General features: G+C 49.6%; 1 protein-coding gene across 1 annotated transcript in view; it reads left to right on the top strand.

Annotated features, from left to right (window-relative positions):
- MED16 (mediator complex subunit 16) overlaps positions 1-23,911 on the top strand; it is a 50,450-nt gene that overhangs the window by 526 nt on the left and 26,013 nt on the right. Inside the window, 6 exon segments of the mRNA XM_060232805.1 lie at positions 1,902-2,009; positions 3,541-3,593; positions 3,596-3,712; positions 8,601-9,032; positions 11,364-11,469; positions 18,720-18,875. Coding sequence (XP_060088788.1) covers positions 1,902-2,009; positions 3,541-3,593; positions 3,596-3,712; positions 8,601-9,032; positions 11,364-11,469; positions 18,720-18,875 — 972 coding nt within the window.

Below are 23,911 nucleotides of genomic sequence, written 5' to 3'. Positions count from 1 at the left end.
AGTCACTTTTCCTTACCACCGTTTCCCAAAACAAATTGACTCTCCCAGCAACTAATACACGAGATGCGGACTCCCCATTCCATAAACAACCGATAACATTTTATTCTTCTCGGTACCCAAGCTACTTAGAGGAAAAGGCAAACAGTTTCCAGTTTTAGATAACAAAACATACACGCTATACTCTTAAAAAAATTTTGTACCTGCGAGATTCTAAGACTGCTAAGTATTTCAGAGGTCCGTAGCGAAGACACAGATTGCTGCTATGAGGAAAGCTAAAAATGCGTCCGCAATTCAGTCCTTGTATATTAAAAACTTGGGACTACTTCGTACAAAGTAAACTAACCTTTTCCCTTAATTACTCTTCACCACATTTGTACGACAAAACAATAGCTCCATCTTGGTTTCCTGTTATTTTGTATTTAACGGATAATGCGTTTTTACCATCAAATCCATTATATGCTCCAGTTATTTACTTTTGACTGAGCATGTAGTCAGTCTTTAAACACTTAAATTTCATGCATTATATCCTCTTGTACTTGTTCGCCTGAGAATTGTACTTAAGTTGCTCGCCCCCCCCCCACTGCTGTTACCTCTTTTATGGAACCTGGTTTCCCTCCTACAGGAGCTAACATAGCTTGGTGGAGGGTGAGGAGGCAAGAATTTGTGGGGGGAAATGTTAAATATTTTGTAGAGCTGTTTTTCAGGCTTTAGAATTACTTGATTGTTTATAATACGTTATGCGGTATTATATTTGATTATGCCGATGTTCTCAATAAACATTTTAAACGAGGGGGGAAAAGTATTTCAGAGGCTAAGTCTAAAGGCTCTCAAAATTTTTCTAAGTGCTCTAAAATCATATTTACTAGAGATCTCGAAAAGAAATCAGAACCTTTAGCCCTCTAAGGCAGGCAGGAAGCGAGGGCAAAAAACGTAAGGCTTATATAGAAGCTGGCTGTGAGAACTCTTGTCTTTTCGCATACTTATCTCTCAGACAAATATCGTGCCTATTAATCCTACTTTTTCTCAGCACTTGCTAGAGCAGATGGACTCGCATGTTGGCTAATGTCCACCTCTCTTGGATATCAAGCGGGACTCAGATAACGTCCTGTGAGAAATCTTGCTATCTAAAATTTCTCATCTCTTAGCTAACCAAAACATCTTTCGGGCAGATAATTGTTCCTTTCCCATCTGAGATCTCCTTAGATAAACCCTCTTGACCTCGAATACTCTTCAAGCAGCTTGATCCTGCAAAGCTCATAGGCAATAAGTGATTTTTAAGTGCTTCAAACAGTGTATGAGGGGTTTTTTTTCCCACAAGGGTTGTTTTCATAAAGGGCCCAACTTAAAAGTTTTTCCGTGACACTATGAAATGGCCGTCACAGCTCACTTTGAATCTCACATGAAGATCCTTGTGCTGTGGTGAAGAGAGCCAGTTTGGTGTAGTGGATAAGTGTGTGGACTCTTATCTGGGAGAACCAGGTTTGATTCCCCACTCCTCCACTTGCAGCTGCTGGAATGGCCTTGGGTCAACCACAGCTCTTGTAGGAGTTGTCATTGAAAGGGCAGCTGCTGTAAGAGCTCTCAGCCCCACCCACCTCACAGGGTGTCTGTTGTGGGGGAGGAAGGGAAAGGAGATTGTAAATTGCTCTGAGTCTCTTGGTTCAGAGAGAAGGGTGGATTATAAATCTGCAGTCTTCTTCTGGTGGCCGCTGCTGCTGAAGCCGTGTTTCTAAAAATCCGCAGTCTCCTGCGGTCAGTCCGAAGCCTTGCTGGGCAAACATTTCCCCTACAAACCCTTGGTGGTCTCTAGGAAGGGTGTCGACCATGTTGGGGACACCTGTTCTTCATGTCCTGAAGTTAAGATCACACTGAGACCCCCCCCCCTTCTTCTCCCTCCACAGACCTCACCCACATGATCCACATGATTGACACGGAACATCCGTGGGACGCCTATTCCATTAATTCCGGACACGTGGAGATGATCACTTGCTTGGAGTGGGACCAGTCAGGTGAGGAACAAACCCTTTGTTTGGGGGTAAGGGGCACTGGCTTGGCTTGCCTTGGGTTCAGGCTTGAGTTTAAGGGTTTCCAGTGCCACGAAAGGGACTGAAGAGCTGCTAGTCAGAGGAGACAAGAATTAGTGCCATGCAGGTAAAGTAAGTAAATAATCAGGGCTTTTTTAGTAGCAGGAACTCCTTTGCATATTAGACCACACCCTCCTGATATAGCCAGTCCTCCTGGAGTTTACAGTAAGCTCTGTATGAAGAGCCCTGTAAGCTCTTGGGGGATTGGCTACATCAGGGGGTATGGCCTAATATGCAAAAGAGCTCCTGCTACTAAAGTGGCCCAGTAAATAATATTGGTTCAGAAAACCCACCCCAAGATTGCTGGCAAAATTTACATCCAATGAGAGATGTCTAACCTGGAGAGGAGGCAGCTGAGAGGTGATATGAGCACCATCTTCAAGGACCTGAAGGGCTGTTCTATAAAGGATGGTGTGGAATTGTTTTCTGTGGCCCCAGAAGGTCAGACCAGAACCAGTGGAGGAAAGGTTGAAAAGGAGCTGGGCATGTTTAGCCTGGAGAGGAGATGATCACCATCTTCAGGTACTTGAAGGGCTGTCCTTTAGAGGATGGGGTGGAGTTCTCTGTGGCCCCGGAAGTAGGACAAGAACCAGTGGGTTGAAATTAAATCAAAAGAGTTTCCGGCTCAACATTAGGAAGAACTTCCTGACCGTTAGAGCGGTTCCTCAGTGGAACAGGCTTCCTCGGGAGGTGGTGGGCTCTCCTTCCCTTGGAGGTTTTGAAACAGAGGCTAGAGGGCCAACTAACAGCAATGAAGATCCTGTGAATTTAGGGGGAGGTGTTTGTGAGTTTCCAGCACTGTGCAGGGGGTTGGACTAGATCACCCTGGAGGTCCCTTCCAACTCTACGATTCTATGATTCTAGGGCTAAAAACTTGCTCCTTAATAAAATCCATGCAATGCTTCGCTTTCTTAGCAGCCCGTGGGGCCATGTCAGTTTAGTCCCCCACCCCACCCTGGTGGGCAGAAACAGGGGTGAAATTCTAGCAGAAGGTCTTTTGCGTATTAGGCCACACACCCTTGATGGAGCCAGTCCTCTAGGAGCTTACAACAAAGAGCCTTGTAAGCTCTTGGAGGATTGGCTACATCAGGGGTGTGGCCTAATATGCAAAGGAGGTCCTGCTAGAATTCCTTACAGGCTCTTCTCACAGGGCCTACTGGAAGCTCCAAGAGGACTGGCTACATCAGGGGTGTGTGGCCTAATATGCAAAGGGGGTCCTGCTAGAATTCCTTACGGGCTCTTCTCACAGGGCCTACTGGAAGCTCCAAGAGGACTGGGCTGCATCAGGGTGTGTGGCCTAATATGCAAAGGAGGTCCTGCTAGAATTCCTTACAGGGCTCTTCTTACAGGGCCTACCTGGAAGCTCCAGGAGGATTGGCTACATCAGGGGTGTGGCCCTAATATGCAATATCCTGCCCCTGGGCACTGCTGATCTCTTTGTCTTTTGACCGCTCTAGCTCAAGGCTTCTGTCTGCAGATGCAGACGGCCACATCAAATGCTGGGGGCATGACGGAACCACTTGGCCAATGGTTGGGAGAGCACTGTGGGCTGCAGTGTGGAAGGGGACCCCATCGTGGCTCTCTCCTGGCTGCACAACGGGGTGAAACTGGCACTGCACGTGGAGAAGGTGAGTTGTCGCAGCTGGATGGGAGGGAGAGAATTGCAGAGGCACGGCGGGACACCTGAGGGTCATCCAGCCTGACCTCCTCTTCCCCGCACACCTCGAGACAAATTCTCCTAGGATTCTTATAAATGAAGGTCAAAAAGCCCTTTGAGATCCAGGCAGAAGTTCCTTCTGTGTAGTTGTTGGGGGCGGTGAACTCTAATCTGGGAGAACTAGGTTTGATTCCCACCGCCTCATCCACATGCAGCTGCTGGGTGATCTTGGGTCAGTCCCAATCCTCTCAGGGCTGTTCTCTCAAGAGCAGTTTTCTTAGAGCTCTCTCAGCCCCACCTACCTCACAGGGTATCTGTTGTGAGGAGAGGAAGGGAAAGAGATTGTAAGCCGCTTGGAGACTCCAAGTGAAGGGTGGGGTATAAATCCAAACCTCCTCCTCCTCTCTCCCTGCCCCCCATCTGGAAATTATCAGCTGAGTAAAATAACATGCCAGTATCAGACAGCTCAAGTGAGTGAGCCAAGTCGCTTTGCTGCGAATGGCAGCCACGTAGTAAGAATGACTAGCATGGCAAGCAAAGGGGTGAGAGGAATTCCTACAACTCTTAAATATGGTGGTCAGTTAATATCCAAGGCCGATGCTATGCTGGGAATTACTAGGAAGGGAACTGAAAACAAATCAGCCAGTATCATAATGCCCCTGTATAAATTGATGGTGCGGTCTCATTTGGAGTACTGTGTGCAGTTCTGGTCACTGCACCTCGAAAAAGATATTATAGCTTTGGAAAAAGTCCAGAAAAGGGCAACTAAGATGATTAAAGGGTTGGAACACTTTCCCTATGAAGAAAGGTTAAAATGCTTGGGACTCTTTAGCTTGGAGAAACGTTGACTGAAGGGTGACATAATGGAGGTTTACAAGATTATGCATGGAATAGAGTAAGTAAAGTAAGTAAAGTAAATTTATTTTTATATCCCGCCCTCCCCCACCAGAGAAGGTAGGGGGAGGTAGAGAAGGTAGAGAAAGAAGTACTTTTCTCCCTTTCTCACAATACGAGAACTCGTGGGCACTCAATGAAATTGCTGAGCAGTTGGGTTAGAACGGATAAAAGGAAATCCTTCACCCAAAGGGTGACTAACACCTTGAATTTACTGCCGTAGGAGGTGGTGACGGCTGCAAGCAAAGCCAGCTTCAAGAGGGGATTGGATAAACATCTGGAGCAGAGGTCCATCAGTGGCTATTAGCCACAGGGTATAGATGGAACTCTCTGTTTGGGGCAAGTGATGCTCTGTATTCTTGGTGCTTGGGAGGGGCAACTGGGTGAAGACTTCTGGTGTTCTGGCCCAATTGATGGACCTCCTGGTGGCACCTGATTTTTTGGGCCACTGTGTGACACAGAGTGTTAGACTGGATGGGCCATTGGCCTGATCCAACCTGGCTTCTCTTATGTTCTTATGTGACTCAGTGTTGGACTGGAGGGGCCATTGGCCTGATCCAACAGGGCTTCTCTTCTGTTCTTATGTGACACAGAGTGTTGGACTGGATGGGCCATTGGCCTGATCCAACAGGGCTTCTCTTCTGTTCTTATGTGACACAGAGTGTTGGACTGGATGGGCCACTGGCCTGATCCAACAGGGCTTCTCTTATGTTCTTATGTGACACAGAGTGTTGGACTGGATGGGCCACTGGCCTGATCCAACAGGGCTTCTCTTATGTTCTTATGTGACACAGAGTGTTGGACTGGATGGGCCATTGGCCTGATCCAACAGGGCTTCTCTTACGTTCTTATGGGACACAGAGTGTTGGACTGGATGGGCCACTGGCCTGATCCAACATGGCTTCTCTTATGCTCTTATGTGACACAGAGTGTTGGACTGGATGGGCCATTGGCCTGATCCAACAGGGCTTCTCTTATGTTCTTATCTGACACAGAGTGTTGGACTGGATGGGCCACTGGCCTGATCCAACAGGGCTTCTCTTATGTTCTTATGTGACACAGAGTGTTGGACTGGATGGGCCATTGGCCTGATCCAACAGGGCTTCTCTTATGTTCTTATGTGACACAGAGTGTTGGACTGGAGGGGCCACTGGCCTGATCCAACAGGGCTTCTCTTATGTTCTTATCTGACACAGAGTGTTGGACTGGATGGGCCACTGGCCTGATCCAACAGGGCTTCTCTTATGTTCTTATGTGACACAGAGTGTTGGACTGGATGGGCCATTGGCCTGATCCAACAGGGCTTCTCTTATGTTCTTATGTGACACAGAGTGTTGGACTGGATGGGCCATTGGCCTGATCCAACATGGATTCTCTGATGTTCTTATGTGACACAGAGTGTTGGACTGGATGGGCCACTGGCCTGATCCAACATGGCTTCTCTTATGTTCTTATGTGACACAGAGTGTTGGACTGGATGGGCCATTGGCCTGATCCAACAGGGCTTCTCTTATGTTCTTATGTGACACAGAGTGTTGGACTGGATGGGCCACTGGCCTGATCCAACATGGCTTCTCTTATGTTCTTATGTGACACAGAGTGTTGGACTGGATGGGCCATTGGCCTGATCCAACAGGGCTTCTCTTATGTTCTTATGTGACACAGAGTGTTGGACTGGATGGGCCATTGGCCTGATCCAACATGGATTCTCTGATGTTCTTCTGTGACACAGAGTGTTGGACTGGATGGGCCATTGGCCTGATCCAACATGGCTTCTCTTAAGTTCTTAAGGCATAAGTGGAATCCCTCCAAGTCTTCCCAAACAAAGGATTGTTTTCCGCTGTGGGATGAGAGAGGCCAGACAAATAGATAGAACCAGGCATAAATCTCCCCCGTCAGGGTTCCTTAATATGGTGTCCACCGGAGCCATGATACCTGCCGAGACTTTTTCTGGTGCCCACCAAGTGTTTTTAGAAAGTAGGTGGAGCTTCTGCCTAACAACGTGACTTGCCACTTAAAATTTGGTAGGGCTGTGCAGATTTTTTAAAAAAACATTGTTTTGGCAACAGTTGCCGCCACAGCACAAGGACCTTCACCGCGTGGCCGAATGTAAGCTGTAGCCACCATTTTGGGCTAGTTTTGCCTCCGGCGGCAGCCATTTTGTTCCCAATTGCCCTTTCTTAACTGACGCTCTCCACAGAGTTTCATTTGAACTGACTGTCACTCAAAGGCTCTCAGAGACTCTGTCAGAACGTTAAGCCTTGATAGTTCGTCACAGTGCCACAGTGCAAGCGTCCTAGCCAAACTACACACAAAGTCAAAATGCCAGTTTGTGTAGAAAACTAACATATAGAGGAAAAGGTTTGGGCTAGCCTGTGTGGCCAGTTCTCTACATGCATGGAACATTTGTGGGGAGGGGGTTTGTGCATGATAGAGAGAATCTAAGCCATCAGCCCCATCCAGAACACACAGGTAGCCCAGGATTATTTCTAATCTGATTTTGCTGATTGTTTGGACTGGGCCTTCGGTGTATTAGTTGCAATTGAAGGGTTTGGGGCGGGCATGTGGTTTTGGGTTGTTACAGGAGTCCAGGGTTACTTTTGAGCAGAAATGCACAGGAACGCAGTTTCGGCTGGCTTGGTGTCGGGAGGCATGGCCATTTTGGTGTAGTGGTGAAGTGCGCAGACTCTTAACTGGGAGAACCGGGTTTGATTCCCTACTCCTCCACTTGGCAGCTGCTGGAATGGCCTTGGGTCAGCCATAGCTCTGGCAGAGGTTGTCCTTGAAAAGGGAGCTTCTGTGAGAGCCCTCTCAGCCTTACCTACCTCACAGGGTGTCTGTTGTGGGGCAGGAAGGGAAAGGAGATTGTAGGCCTCTCTGAGCCTCTGTCCTTGAAAGGGCAGCTTCTGGGAGAGCTCTCTCAGCCGCACCCACCTCACAGGGTGTCTGTTGTGGGGCAGGAAGGGAAAGGAGATTGTAGGCCGCTCTGTCCTTGAAAGGGCAGCTTCTGGAAGAGCTCTCTCAGCCGCACCCGCCTCACAGGGTGTCTGTTGTGGGGCAGGAAGGGAAAGGAGATTGTAGGCCGCTCTGAGACTCTGTCCTTGAAAGGGCAGCTGCTGTGAGAACCCTTTTCAGCCCCACCCACCTCTCAGGGTGTCTGTTGTGGGGGAGGAAGGGAAAGGAGATTGTTGAGACTCTGATTCAGAAAGAAGGACGGGGTGTAAATCTGCAGTCTTCTTCTTCTAATATGCAAATAAGTTTTTCTACAAAAAAGTTGCTTTCTTTCCACCCCTCCCTCCCCTTTTCTCTCTTTCTCTCATCTCTCTCTGTCATCCATCTATCTATCATCTATCAATCTATTTATCATCTATCTATCATCCATCTATCTATCATCATCTATCAATGGGGAAGGACGGTGGCTCAGTGGTAGAGCATCTGCTTGGAAAGCAGAAGGTCCCAGGTTCAATCCCCGGCATCTCCAAAAAAGGGTTCAGGCAAATAGGTGTGAAAAACCTCAGCTTGAGACCCTGGAGAGCCGCTGCCGGTCTGAGAAGACAATACTGACTTTGATGGACCAAAGGTCTGATTCAGTATAAGGCAGCTTCATATGTTCACTTATATATGTATGTTCTATCTATCTAATCTCCTTCCTTCCTTCCAGCTCTCAAACATCTGATATTTATTCTTTGCAGTTCTTACATTAAGCAAGTTCGGCCACCCCTGTTTTAAACTTAACATCGCCTAGAGCCTAGCGTCTAACAATTAAGTCTAATAAATAAATAAATAGTGGGCTTAAGTAGCAATCCCTGCCATCCTAAGCAAGTCTACTCTGAATCCTGTTCACTGCGGCTTACTCTCAGGAAAGGGCTTTAAAAACACCACTGCCAAGGGAAGTGGCCTTCCCAACCCCCTTTTCAATGTCCTGCAACTCCTCCCTTTTAAAAAATTTGCCTTCCCTTTCTCAGTCCGGAGCGTCCAACTTTGGGGAGAAGTTTTCCCGGGTCAAGTTCTCCCCATCGCTGACCTTGTTTGGTGGGAAGCCCATGGAGGGCTGGATCGCGGTCACCATCAGCGGCTTGGTCACCGTCTCGCTGCTGAAGCCGAACGGGCAGGTCCTGACCTCCACGGAGAGCCTGTGCCGCCTACGTTGCCGCGTAGCCCTGGCGGACATTGCCTTCACGGGTGGGGGCAACATCGTGGTGGCCACCTCGGACGGCAGCAACGCCTCCCCGGTCCAGTTCTACAAGGTCTGCGTCAGCGTGGTCAACGAGAAATGCAAGATTGACACGGAGATCCTTCCCTCCCTCTTCATGCGCTGCACCACGGATCCAGCTCGGAAGGACAAGTACCCGGCTATCACCCACTTGAAATTCTTTGCTCGGGATATGTCGGAACAGGTCGGGATCTTGCGCTTCCTCTCTGTTCTGGGGTTTTAGTTCCATCCCTTGCCCTTTAAAGAAGAGGGTCACCTCTAAAGGTTTTGGTCACCACACCTCAAAAAAGATACTATAGCATTGGAAAAGGTGCAGAAAAGAGCAACTAGAATGATTCAAGGGTTGGAACACTTTCCCTATGAAGAAAGGTGAAAATGCTTGGGGCTTTTTAGCTTGGAGAAACGTCGAATGAGGAGCGACATGATAGAGGGTTACAAGATTATACAGGGGATAGTGAAGGCAGAGAAAGAAGTACTTCTCTCCCTTTCTCACAATATGAGAACTCATGGACACTCCATGAAATTGCTGAGCAGTCGGGTTAGAACAGATGAAAGGAAGTCCTTCTTCACCCAAAGGGTGATAATTCACTGCCACAGGAGGTGATGGCTTGCTCCAAGCATAGGCAGCTTCAAGAGGGGATTGGATAAACATATGGAGCAGAGGTCCATCAGTGGCTATTAGCCATAGGGTACAGATGGAACTCTCTGTCTCTGGCAGTAATGCTCTGTATTCTTGGTGCTGGAGGGGGCAACAGTGGGAGGGCTTCTAGTGTCCTGGCCCCCCTGGTAGACCTCCTGATGGCACCTGGGTTTTTTGGCCACTGTGTGACACAGAGTGTTGGACTGGATGGGCCATTGGCCTGATCCAACATGGCTCCTCTTATGTCTGGGGCAGTGATGCTCTGTATTCTTGGTGCTTGGGGGGCACAGTGGGAGGACATCTATTGTCCTGGTCCCACTGATGGACCTCCTGATGGCACCTGGGTTTTTTGGCCACTGTGTGACACAGAGTGTTGGACTGGATGGGTCATTGACCTGATCCAACATGGCTTCTCTTAGGTTCTTATGTGACACAGAGTGTTGGACTGGATGGGCCATTGACCTGATCCAACATGGCTTCTCTTATGTTATGTCTGGGGCAGTGATGCTCTGTATTCTTGGTGCTTGGGGGGGCACAGTGGGAGGGTTTCTAGTGTCCTGTTCCCACTGGTAGACCTCCTGATGGCACCTGGGTTTTTTGACCACTGTGTGACACAGAGTGTTGGACTGGATGGGCCATTGGCCTGATCCAACATGGCTCCTCTTATGTTATGTCTGGGGCAGTGATGCTCTGTATTCTTGGTGCTTGGGGGGGCACAGTGGGAGGGCATCTATTGTCCTGGTCCCACTGATGGACCTCCTGATGGCACCTGGGTTTTTTGGCCACTGTGTGACACAGAGTGTTGAACTGGATGGGCCATTGCCTGATCCAACGTGGTTTCTCTAATGTTCTTAAGATATTTGGGGGCTCTCTCCAAGACAATTAAGAGTGTAGCAAGGCTGAAATAGACAAATTCAGTCCCAGGCAGGGCTCATTTTGCAGCAGGAATTCCTTTGCATATTAGGCCATGCACCCCTGATGTAGCCAATCCTCTTAGGGTTTACAAAAAGGAGCCTTGCAAGCTTTCGGAGGATTGGCTACATCAGGGGTGTGTGGCCTAATATGCAAAGGAGCTCCTGCTAGAATTCCACCCCAATTAGGCCACACCCCCTAATGTAGCCAATCCTCCGAGAGCTGACAAGGCTCTTTTTTGTAAGCTCTTGGAGGATTGGCTACATCAGGGGGGCGTGGTCTAATATGCAAAGGAGCTCCTGCTGCAAAATGAGCCCTGCAATTGAGGTGGGAAAAGTGTGGAAGTGGGCAACCAAGACTATTGAGGAGCTGGAGGAAAGGCTAAAGTCCTTCAGGAATTGTTCAGAGAAACGTTGGCTGGGGCGTGACCAGGGCTTTTTTGGTAGCAGAAGCTCCTTTGTATATTAGGCCACACCCCCTTGATGTAGCCACTCCTCCAAGAGCTTACAGGGCTCTTCGTACAGGGCCTACTGTCAGCTCCAGGAGGATTGGCTGCATCAGGGGTGTGTGGCCTAATAGGCAAAGGAAGTCCTGCTAGAATTCCTTACAGGGCTCTTCGTACAGGGCCTACTGTAAGCTCCAGGGGGATTGGCTACATCAGGGGTGTGTGGCCTAATATGCAAAGGAGGTCCTGCTAGAATTCCTTACAGGGCTCTTCTTACAGGGCCTGCTGTAAGCTCCAGGAGGATTGGTTACATCGTGGGGGCGTGGCCTAATACTCAAAGGAGTTCCTGCTAGAATGCCACCCCTGATCATGACAGACAATGTCCACAACAAAACCCGAGGCGGAGGCCCCAAACGGGGAGCCCCGTTGGTAGTTCTTGAGCTCCGTCAGTACCATTCCCAAGGAAGGTGTGCAGAGTTTGCACTAACAGTTTCCCTGTTGCTCCCATCCCTCCCCAGATCCTGCTCTGCGCCTCCAATCCAAACAACAGCATCGTAGAGTACTGGTCGCTGCGCAAAGAGGGCCTCCCGGTGAACAACATCTTCCAAAAGCTCTCGCCCACAGGTGAGTCTCCTGCAGGCTTCGGCCCGGGCCCAGGGGGAGGCCACGGCTGTGAGTTGGCGTGCCTGTAGCAAGTCCTGCCGTGGGGAGATTTCCATCTCCGTCTGAAGTAGGCAGAGGGGCCTATTCCAGCGTTCTGGTGAAGGCTTCTAATAGAAGAATTGTAGATTTATACCCTGCCCTTCTGTCTGAAAGCGTCTCAGACTGGCTCACAATCTCCTATATCTTCTCCCTCCACAACAGACACCCTGTGAGGCGGGTGGGGCTGAGAGAGCTCTCCCAGAAGCTGCCCTTTCAAGGACAGAGGCTCAGAGCGGCCTACAATCTCCTTCCCTTCCTCCCGCACAACAGATACCCTGTAAGGCAGGTGGGGCTGTGAAGGCTATCCCAGAAGCTGCCCTTTCAAGGACAGTCTAAGAGCGGCCTACAATCTCCTTTCCCTTCTTCCCCCACAACAGACACCCTGTGAGGCAGATGGGACTGAGAGAGCTCTCCCAGAAGCTGCCCTTTCAAGGACAGTCTAAGAGCGGCCTACAATCTCCTTCCCCTTCCTCCCCCACAACAGACACCCTGTGAGGTGAATAGGGCTGAGAGGGCTCTCCCAGAAGCTGCCCTTTCAACGACAACCTCTGCCAGAGCTATGGCTAGGAGCTGCAATAGAGGAGCAGGGAATCAAACCCGGTTCTCCCAGATAAGAGTCTGCACACATAACCACAACACCAAACTCATGTGTGGTCCCTTTAAATGTGATGGCCACAGCTTCCTTTGGAGTTCAGTTATGCTTATCACACCCTTGCTCCTGGCTCCTCCCCCAAAGTCCCCAGATATTTCTTGAATTGGCACCCCGAAAGACCATGCAAAAATTTATTACGAATGATCATTCTGATGTGAGCTCATTGGAGTGCTCAAGACTCACTGATGAAGACAAACAATTTTATTTTTGATATAGAAGACAAGACTAAAGAAAGTGCGTTAGGGTTTGGTATTTGAGAACGAGTTTAACGATTTTGTTTATAAGCATAATTTACTTTCTTTCTGTTTAAAGTGCATTTTACACTTCTAAGAGGATTAGAAGGAAAACAAACATTATACACTTTTTTTTTAAAGATAAGGATGGCCCTGCCCCTTGACTGGGATATTGTTGCTAAGAGATTAAGCGGTCACAGAACAGAAGAAGAAGAATTGCAGATTTATACCCCGCCCTTCTCCCTGGATCAGAGATTCAGAGCGGTTTACAATCTCCTTTATCTTCTCCCCCCACAACAAACACCATGTGCGGTGGGTGGGGCTGAGAGGGCTCTCACAGCAGCTGCTCTTTCAAGGACAACTCCTGCCAGAGCTATGGCTGACCCAAGGCCATTCCAGTAGGTGCAAGTGGAGGAGCGGGGAATCAAACCCGGTTCTCCCCGATAAGAGTCCACGCACTTAACCACTTAACCGCTACACCAAACTGGCTCTCCGGTTTGCCAGGTCCAATTCAAGAAATATCTGGGGATTTTGGGGTGGAGCCAGGAGACTTTGGGGGTGGAATCAGGAGCAAGGGTGTGACAAGCACGATTGAACTCTGAAGGGAGTGCTGGCCATCACTTTTAAAGGAACCGCACACCTTTTAAATGCCTTCCCTCCACTGGAAATAATGAAGGATATGGACACCTTCTTTTTGGGCTCCTAGAATTGGACCTCTCTGGTCCAGTCTTTTCGAAACTTGGAGAGTGTTTTGAGGAGAGGCACCCGATGCTATGCTGAGAATCTGGCGCCTCTAGCTCAAAAAACAGCCCCACCAGAGCCCCAGATACCCGTGGATCAATTCTGCATTTTACCCTATGGGAATCGGCCTCCATAGGGAATAATGGAGTGCCCAGCAGATATTTCTCTCTCCCCGCCCCCCCCCAGCCCCGCTTTCTGATCACCCTGAAGTGGGGGGAGGGCCCCAAACTTGGGGATCCCCTGCTACCACCTGGGGATTGGCAACCCTGTAACAGATGCAAGGACCAAACAAAGGTCTTTGCATTAAAGCTTTAATATTTTCAGTAATATTCCCTGTTTAAAAGTGGAAAAACAATACTTCCCATTTATTTATTTTATTTATATATTTATATTTCAATTTATATCCCGCCCTTCCCACCGAAGCGGCTCAGGGCGGCTTACAACATATAAAATCTAACATAGCTTTAGCTTTAAAACATCAATTTATAACAATTTAAAACAATAAGATAATAAAACATATAGAACAGCGGTCTGTCGGAATGTTACACTGCAGCCTTCCAAAGTTTCCAGTGTCAGTTAGTTATAAGCCGGCCGGAAGAGGACTGTCTTGCAGACCCTGCGGAACTGCCCAAGGTCCCGCAGGGCCCTCACCTCTTCTGGCAGCTGGTTCCACCAGCAAGGCGCCGTTACCGAAAAGGCTCAGTCCCTGGGAGATTTCAGACGGGCCTCCTTTGGCCCGGGGATTACAAGCAGGTTTTGAGAACCCGATCTCAGTACTCTCTGGGGAACGTGTGGGGAGAGACGGTCCCTAAGGTAGGCAGGTCCTAGGCCATATAGGGCTTTAAAGATAATAACCGGCACCTTGTACCGGACTCGGTATATTATTGGCAGCCAGTGCAGATCCCGAAGCCCCGGCCGAATGTGCTCCATCTTGGGAGCCCTAATAACAGCGGGGCAGCGGCATTCTGCACTAACTGCGGCTTCCGGGTTCAGTAACCTTGATGTAAATTAAAGGGTGAGTGGGAGGAATGGAAGGTCTGGTCTTTGGAACCGTTAAGGACAGGGCTGTGTGAAAATTACCCTCGTTTTCCTGCGTACCTCATTTGACATTTAATTGCTCTCCATTTTTGTTGTTCCGCATTCCGCCTTTGTCTCCCGCCTTCGCTGATGCCCTGCAATTTGGGCCCGTGAAAGAGCAGGCAGCGCGGTTTTCTCAAGATGCGGGAAATGGAAGATAATTTAAACGGATGGTTTTGCACAAGGGGACAGGCAATCTGGTAACTTGGGAGAGTTCCAGGGTGTACCCTGCATAATCAGGGAGAGGTTTTGATGTTTTGTTGTTCTCTTAAAATCCAGGTGGCTCGTGAGCATCTGTAATCTTCAAAATTACTCTGGTATTTTCTTATGAGAGGGTGAGAAGAGGAATCAGAGGTGGGGAAGAACTACACAGGCTTTGCGTCAAGCGAGACGTCAGGAGAAAACAGAGCAAGTTCTGGTTCAGGACTAAATTCTTCTGGCTGGGTTACGGACTGGGCCAGAGGTGCCCAACACAGTTTTACTGGTGCCTGCAGGGGTCATTTCGTAGCAGGAGCTCCTTTGCATATTAGGCCACACCTCCTGAGGTAGCCAATCCTCCAAGAGCTTACAGGGCTCTTTTTTGGTAAGCTCTTGGAGGATTGGCTACATCAGGAGGGTGTGGTCTAATATGCAAATGAGCTCCTGCTAGAATTCCACCCGTTAGGCCACACCCCCTGATGTAGCCAATCCTCCAGGAGCTCACAGGACTCTTTTTTTGATAAGCTCTTGGAGGATCGGCTACATCAGGGGTGTGTGGCCTAGTGTGCAAAGGATCTCCTGCTACGAAATGACCCCTGGGTGCCTGCCAAGTCTTTTTGGAAAATGGGTGGGGTCTGATGGGGCTTTTGCCCAGCAAGGCTTCTGATTGGCCATTGGAGAGTTGACTGGTTGTGCCTGTTTTTTTAAAAGAGTGTTACTCTGGCAGCAGTTGCCATGCTCCTGCCAGGGGCTGGGGTGGACCCCCTGGTTTGGGGGGCCCCAACCTGCTGGCGCGGAGCAGGCTGCCTAGGGTCTCCCCACCCCCAGAGAGCCCCATTGTTGCGTGACGTGCCCTGTGCAATGACGTTGCCTGGAAGTGATGTCATCCTGGAGGGCACATCGTGCTTGGGATGCTCTAGGATTTGTGGTAAAACTCTATGGTACCATGAGTTTTTATCGCAAATCCTAGAGCAGGGGTGGCCAAACCATGGCTCGGGAGCCACATGTGGCTCTTCCCACGCATATTGTGCGGCTCTCAAAGCCCCCGCATGCCCGGTTGGTCTGCTTGGAGAAGGCCTTTCTCTCTTTAACTCACTTCTCCAAACCAAGCCAGCCAACAGCTTGGAGAAGGCATTTAAAGTTGCTTTCTTTCCATGTCTCTCTCTCTCTCCCTCCACCCATCTATTTGCCTGCCTGCCTTGCGGCTCTCAAACATCTAATGTTTATGCTGTGTGGCTCTTACCTGAAGCAGTTATGGCCATCTGTGTCCTAGAGCGTCTCTGGTGCGACGTGTCCTGCACGTTGACATCACTTCCAGGTGACATCATCGCCCCGCACGCATTTTGTACACAAGAGGGGAGCCCCCGCTGTGGCGACAGGGGGACTCGGCAGCCCTAGCAAAGCACAAGGACCTTCCTTGTGTGACTGAAGGTCAGCTGTGGGTGTCATGTCGCAGCTTCCTGGTGACCTCGAGGGGCATGGCCTAATATACAAATGAGTTCCTACTGGGCTTTTTCTACCCCCCAAAAAGCCCTGGGCAAGTGGTGTCACTTTCTCTGCCAATGGCAGAGTGGGTTTGCCCTTGCTGTACAGATAAAGCGGAAACGATTGACCATGTTTTGCTTGTGTGGGGACTATACAAAAGCACACGTGCCAAGCAGCGTTCCCTCTAAGCTGCAGAGGGAGGGACAGTGGCTCAGTGGCTGAGCATCTGCTTGGGAAGCAGAAGGTCCCAGGTTCAATCCCTGGCATCTCCACTCAAAAGGGTCCAGGCAGTAGGTGATGGAGATGGAGGGACGGTGGCTCAGTGGTAGAGCATCTGCTTGGGAAGCAGAAGGTCCCAGGTTCAATCCCCGGCATCTCCAACTCAAAAGGGTCCAGGCAGTAGGTGATGGAGATGGAGGGATGGTGGCTCAGTGGTAGAGCAACTGCTTGGGAAGCAGAAGGTCCCAGGTTCAATCCCCGGCATCTCCAAAAAAGGGTCCAGGCAAATAGGTGTGAAAAACCTCAGCCTGATACTCTGGAGAGCCGCTGCCAGTCTGAGTAGACAATACTGACTTTGATGGACCCAGGGTCTGATTCAGTAGAAAGCAGCTTCATATGTTCAGTGTCTTGTGAGCAAAAATTCTACTTTGCGAGCGACTGGCATGAAAGTGGAGAGCTGCTGCAGAAATTATTGCGCCCCGGGGCCATTTTTCCTGAGCGAAGACAAAAACGTGTGAGCTGGAGGCTGCAAATCTGTGGGCTAGCTCACGCTCACTCAGCTCAGCCTTTGCTAGGGGGCTTTTGGACTCCAAAACTGGAAATATATTGCTAGCAGACTCTAATCCCCAATATATTGTTAGCAGACTCTAATCCCCAATTTGCACCAGATTTCTGGCAGCTGCCGGGAGAATTTGTGACGATGTTGTAAAGGAGGGACTTTGAAGTTGACCGTTTTTATCCTTTTTGTATATTTTACAAATTTTGCAGAGCTCCCTTTTCCAAATATTTTTTATTCTGCTGTAACCATTGTGCCTCAACGTTTGAGTAAATTATTAAAATAAAATGTTTAAATTACCGTATTTTTCGCACCATAAGACGCACTACCCCCCCCAAAAAAAAAGTGGGGGAAAAGTGCGTGCGTCTTATGGTCCGAATACTAAAAGATGAGGGGGGGAGGGGCCTGCAGCCCCCCGGGAGACAAGCGGCGAGATCGCTCCCTCCGCCCCCATCGCCAACCCAGCACTTCGCAGGGAGCGATCTCGCCGCTTGTCTCCCAGCCAGGCGTGCTTCCCCCGCGCCTGCGTGCCTGGTTGGGAGACAAGCAGCGAGATCGCTCCCTGCAAAGTGCTGGGTTGGCGATGGGGGCGGAGGGAGCGATCTCGCCGCTTGTCTCCCAGCCAGGCACGCAGGTGCGGGGGAAGCACGCCTGGCTGGGAGACAAGCGGCGAGATCGCTCCCTCCACCCCCATCGCAAGCCCAGCACTTCGCAGGGAGCGATCTCGCTGCTTGTCTCCCAGCCAGGCGTGCTTCCCCCGCGCTTGCGTGCCCGGCTGGGAGACAAGCGGCGAGATCACTCCCTGCGAAGTGCTGGGTTTGCGGTGGGGGCGGAGGGAGTCGCCGCTTGTCTCCCAGCCAGGCACGCAGGCGCGGGGGAAGCACGCCTGGCTGGGAGACAAGCGGCGAGATCGCTCCCTCTACCCCCATCGCAAGCCCAGCACTTCGCAGGGAGCGATCTCGCTGCTTGTCTCCCAGCCAGGCGTGCTTCCCCCGCGCTTGCGTGCCTGGCTGGGAGACAAGCGGCGAGATCGCTCCAGGCACCTGCGTCTTATGGTCCGGTGCATCCTATGGACCGAAAAATACGGTAGTTACTGTTTTAAAATATTTATTGTATAATTTACTGTATTGTATGCTGTTAGCTGCCAGAGCCTGCTTCGGCGGGGAGGGCGGGATATAAATAAAATGTTGGTTGGTGGTTGGTAGTAGATTACACATCGGATTTGAATTGGATTGACTTCTTAAATTGTTTTTATTTATTGGTTATGTACCGTAACAATAAATAATCTGAATCTGTGTCACGCTCTCACATGCATTTAAACTGCGGTTTGCATCACCAAGAAGTGGGTTAAAAATCCGTCACTTGGTCGGCGCTGGCATTCAAAAGTCACATTTGGGAAGGAAAAGAACGTGCCAGTTTTCTTGAGGAATCCACCCCCTGGTGTTTTCTCGGATCTTTAATTTCTTGCAATCGGGCCTTTTTTTGTAGCAGGAACTCCTTTGCATATGAGGCCACACCCCCTGATGTAGCCAGTCCTCCTGGAGCTGAAAGTACGCCCTGTAAGCTCTTAGAGGATTGGCTACATCGGGGTGTGTGGCCTAATAGGCAAAGGAGGTCCTGCTACAAAGAAGTCCTGATATTAAACCACACCCCCCTGATGTAGCCAATCCTCCTGGAGCTTACAGTAGGCCCTGTACAAAGAGCCCTGTAAGCTCTTAGAGGATTGGCTACATCGGGGTGAGTGGCCTAATAGGCAAAGGAGGTCCTGCTACAAAGAAGTCCTGATATTAGACCACACACCCCTGATGTAACCAATCCTCCTGGAGCTTACAGTAGGCCCTGTACGAAGAGCCCTGTAAACTCTTAGAGGATTGGCTACATCGGAGGGGTGTGGCCTAATAGGCAAAAGAGTCCCTGCTGCAGACAAAAAGCCCTGCTTGCAATATAACAACAGTGTTGTGAGTAACTCTGCCCCCATCAACCTGCCTGCTTGTTTTGCTTCCTTCTGAAGTGGGGGACAAGCCGCCGATGATTCTGAAGTGGCGGATCCTCTCGGCCACCAACGACCTGGACCGGGTGTCGGCCGTGGCCTTGCCCAAGCTGCCCATCTCCTTGACCAACACAGACTTGAAAGTGGCGAGTGACACCAAATTCTTCCCTGGGTTGGGTGAGGAACCTTTTCATTGTTGGCTTCAAAAAAGAATACAAACCGTTTGGGGGGGGGGGTTGGCGGTGCCAGTTCTGCGGGGGAGGCCACCTGAGCGGACGCTTTGTTTGAACTGGTGCTCAGTGAGACGGACTTCTGGACGCTGTTTTTGGGCCGATCAGGGGTACCCCGAAATTTTCAATTTGGGTGTTCCAATGAGGATTCCATCTTCTTGTAGAGAACTGGGGGATGAGTGTCCTGGGGCAGCAGGAGTAGTTTGGGGGGCTAGGAAGGATTTTCATGATTTTGAGCTGCACCAGCGGTAGCCGAACTGTGGCCCGGGAGCCACATGTGGTTCTTTCACACGGATTGTGTGGCTCTCAAAGCCCCCAGTGCCCCATTGGCCAGTTTGGAGAAGGCATCTCTCTCTTTAAATCGTTTCACGAAGCCAGCCAGCAGCTTAGAGAATGCAGTTAAAGTTGCTTCCTTTTCACCTCTCCCTCCTTCCCCATCTATTTCCCTCCCTCCCCCCTCCCCCTCCCTCCCTTCCCTCCCCTCCCCTTCCCTTCCCTCCCCTCCCCTCCCCTCCCCTTCCCTCCCCTTCCCTTCCCTCCCCTCCTCCCTTCCCTCCCTCCCTCCCCTCCTCCCTTCCCTCCTCCCTTCCCTCCTCCCTTCCCCCCTCCCTCCCTCCCTTCCTTCCTTCCCTCCCTTCCCTCCTCCCTTCCTTCCTTCCTCCCTTCCTCCCTCCCTTCCCCTTCCTCCCTTCCCTTCCTCCCTTCCCTCCTCCCTTCCCTCCTCCCTTCCCTCCCTCCCTCCCTCCCTTCCTTCCTTCCCTCCCTTCCTCCCTTCCTTCCTTCCTCCCTTCCTCCCTTCCTCCCTCCCTTCCCTCCCTCCCTTCCCTTCTCCCTTCCCTCCTCCCTCCCTCCCTCCCTCCCTCCCTCCCTCCCTCCCTTCCTTCCTTCCTTCCTTCCTTCCTTCCTTCCTTCCTTCCTTCCTTCTTCCTTCCTTCCTTCCTTCCTTCCTTCCTTCCTTCCTTCCTTCCTTCCTTCCTTCCTTCCTCCCTCCCTCCCTCCCTCCCTCCCTCCCTCCCCTCCTTGTCTTGCAGCTCTCAAACATTAGACATTTATTCTATGTGGCTCTTAACATTAAGCAAATTTGGCCACCCCTGGGCTATGCCACCCCTGCAATGCGGACCATGCCAAGTGGTACTTTGTTTCATTTTGGGGTGGCATTTAAAATTAGTTTTTTTGTACACCTGTCCCAAAATAAAGCATTCCATAACTTGTGCTACTTTTTAGGTCGCAGGGGGTCAGATTTCAATTTGATGAACACCTAAAGGGGGCTTGAAGATGCCAAAGTGCAGGGAGTATTTTGTAGCAGGCCACACCTGATGTAGCCAGTCCTCCGAGAGCTTACCAGTCTCTTCGTACAGGGCCTCCTGTAAGCTCCAGGAAGGTTGGCTGCATTAGGGGGGCAGGGTGTGGCCTAATATGCAAAGGCGTACAATTCTGGTCACTGCACCTGAAAACGGATATTATAGCATTGGAAAAAGTGCAGAAAAGGGCAACTAGAATGATTAAAGGTTTGGAACACTTTCCCTATGAAGAAAGGTTAAAACGCTTGGGGCTCTTTAGCTTGGAGAAACGTCGACTGCGGGGTGACATGATAGAGGCTTACAAGGTTATGCATGGGAAGAAGAAAGTAGAGAAAGAAGTCCTTTTCTCCCTTTCTCATAATACAAGAACTTGTGGGCGTTCAATGAAATTGCTGAGCAGTCAGGTTAAAACGGATAGAAGGAAGTACTTCTTCACCTAAAGGGGGATTAACATGTGGAATTCACTGCCACAGGAGGTGGTGGCGGCTGCAAGCATAGCCAGCTTCAAGAGGTGGTTAGATAAAAATATGGAGCAGAGGTCCATCAGTGGCTATTAGCCACAGTGTGTGTGTGTGTGTGTGTGTATATTGGCCACTGTGTGACACAGAGTGTTGGACTGGATGGGCCATTGGCCTGATCCAACATGGCTTCTCCTTATGTTCTTATGGAGTTCCTGTTACCAAAAAAAGCCTGCCAAAGTGTAGTGTAGGATGGGGTTGGGGGTTGACCGTTTGTTGTTAACCATTAACAGAGACACATACCCCTGGCCAAAACTTAAAAGATAAGACTAACTAAGAGTTTCGGCTCCCTCATTAAAAAGTAACTTGGTGTCCTCTAGTTGGATTAGGAGACAGGGCACTATTCTGCAGTATGTCAAAAGGATTAAATGATTCGGAAAACTTCCTTTTCATGTTCAAGGAGCTTAACGGGCGGATTAATCAATTACCAGTAAAGTGGAGAAAGTAAATCTGCATTTTCCCCATCTGTGGCATTCAGCGTGATTGGGTCGTGGCCAACATATCTTAGTGTTCCCTCTAAGCTGCGGAGTCTTGTGAGCAAACATTCTACTTTGTGAGCGACTGGCATTAAAGTGAGCTGCTGCATAAATGAGCGTGCTCTGGTGTCATCCTTCTTGAGCGAAGCCAAAATTCTGTGAGCTGGAGGCTAAAAATCTGTGAGCTAGCTCGCGCTAACTCAGCTTAGAGGGAACACTGCTTAGTGGGTAGAGGGGAAAAGTGCAAATGTAGGTAAAAGGCTATCCTGGAGTAATAAACCATGAAGGTAATATTATCCGCTCTTAGTTATGCAGAGTGTAGTAACTAACGGGCAGGAAACTCATTGGTGGAGAGGCTGTGACTTCACACATTTTGTCTCCCATGACACGTGGCTTGGGGCTGCTGATATAAGTAAGGTTAGCTGTGATCTTCACTTGTCTGAGCCAAGCGTGTGTGAGGGAAACTTGGCGGCGATGTTCCCTCTAAGCTGCAGAGTCTTGTGAGCAAGAATTCTACTTTGTGAGCTACTGCCATTAAAGTTGTGAGCCGCTGCACCAATTAGCGTGCTCTGGGGTCATCCTTCCTGAGCTGCCGAAAATGTGTGAGCTGAAGGCTAAAAATCTGTGAGCTAGCTCACGCTAACTCAGCTTAGAGGGCACACTGCTTGGCCACCCTGAGATTCAGTAGAGATTTTTAACGGTGTTTTTCATCAGTAATTCACTGTAGATGCAACCTCTGTATAAAGAGTTCTGAGCGCTGTTCCCTCTGAGTTCTTGGTGAGCAAGTAGTTCTAGCCCCTCCATAAGCTGATTCTCTAATCAAATGAAAATGAGCAAATCATATGAACACATGAAGCTGCCTCCTACTGAATCAGTCCCCCTTGGGTCCATCAAAGCCAGGCTTGTCTACTCAGACTGGCAGCGGCTCTCCAGGGTCTCCAGCTGAGGTTTTTCACGCCTATTTGCCTGGACCCTTTTTAGATACAGATGCTGGGGATTGAACCTGGGACCTTCTGCTTACCAAGCAGATGCTCTACCACTGAGCCACTCTCCCTCCCCTAATATGAACATCTGAAGCTGCCTTCTACTGAATCAGACCCCCCTTGGGTCCATCAAAGTCAGTCTTGTCTACTCAGACTGACAGCTGCTCTCCAGGGTCTCCAGCTGAGGTTTTTCACGCCTATTTCCCTGGACCCTTTTTAGATACAGATGCTGGGGATTGAACCTGGGACCTTCTGTTTACCAAACAGATGCTCTACCACTGAGCCACTCTCCCTTCCCTAATATGAACATCTGAAGCTGCCTCGAACTGAATCAGACCCCCCTCGGTCCATCAAAGTCAGTCTTGTCTACTCAGACTGGCAGCGGCTCTCCAGGGTCTCAAGCTGAGGTTCTTCACACCTATTTGCCTGGACCCTTTTGAGTTGGAGATGCCGGGGTTTGAACTTGGGACCTTCTGCTTACCAAGCAGATTCTCTAGCACTGAGCCACTCTCCCCCCCCCCCCCCCAATCCATCGATTTGAAGCTTTTACACCGTGCACAAAGCATCTAATGTTTCAGAACTGCAGTCAGGAGAGAAGTCGGTTTATATTAGCTTATGATATAAAGCTTAATTTTATTTTATTTTTAATTTTATTTATTATTTATGTTTATTATTTTTGTTACATTTATTATAATCACAAAACAATTGCTATAAACATTTTCACATATATTTCACACTGCTATAAACATTTTCACATGTATTATCATTTTTTTCCTGTCTCGCCGATCTTATCTATTATATGATCTAACGGTCACAATAGACTTTTATTGGCATATCAGCAGTCACAGAATACATAAAATGCCCAGTCCATAATTTATAAAATCAATCCGGTGTAAAACTCCGCACAAAAATTACATTGAATAAGACAATACTATTTAAAATTTAATTTTGAGAACTTCAGCGAGAAAAATTGCTACGGCCTTGGTCATTTTAGGAGCCAAATCGTTCAGAAGAAACTGACATTTGAGATTGTTACTCTGGTCTCTTTTAGAATTTAAGAAGAAGATATTGGATTTATATCCCGCCCTCCACTCTGAAGAGTCTCAGAGCGGCTCACAATCTCCTTTCCCTTCCTCCCCCACAACAGACACCCTGTGAGGTAGATGGAGATATTGGATTTATATCCCGCCCTCCACTCCGAAGAGTCTCAGAGCGGCTCACAATCTCCTTTCCCTTCCTCCCCCACAACAGACACCCTGTGAGGTAGATGAAGATATTGGATTTATATCCCGCCCTCCACTCCGAAGAGTCTCAGAGCGGCTCACAATCTCCTTTCCCTTCCTCCCCCAAACAGACACCCTGTGAGGTAGGTGGGGCTGAGAGTGCTCTCCCAGAAGCTGCCCTTTCAAGGACAGAGTCTCAGAGTGGCCTACAATCTCCTTTCCCTTCATCCCCCACAACAGACACCCTGTGAAGTGCGGGGGGCTGGAGAGGGCTCTCACAGCAGCTGCCCTTTCAAGGACAACCTCTGCCAGAGCTATTTAATACATTTGGGGTCTGGGGATCTCTCAGTTTTGCAGCTGATCTCCAGCTGGCAGAGATCAGCTCCCCTGGAGAAAATGGCTGCTTTAGAGAGTGGAGTCTATGACTTTGGCCCCTCCCCTCCCCAAACCCCGCCCTCTCCTGGCTCCACCCCCAAAGTCTC

Source organism: Heteronotia binoei, chromosome 2 (genome assembly GCF_032191835.1).
Source record: "Heteronotia binoei isolate CCM8104 ecotype False Entrance Well chromosome 2, APGP_CSIRO_Hbin_v1, whole genome shotgun sequence".
Taxonomy (NCBI): domain Eukaryota; kingdom Metazoa; phylum Chordata; class Lepidosauria; order Squamata; family Gekkonidae; genus Heteronotia; species Heteronotia binoei.
This window is presented reverse-complemented; position numbering and strand designations above follow the sequence as displayed.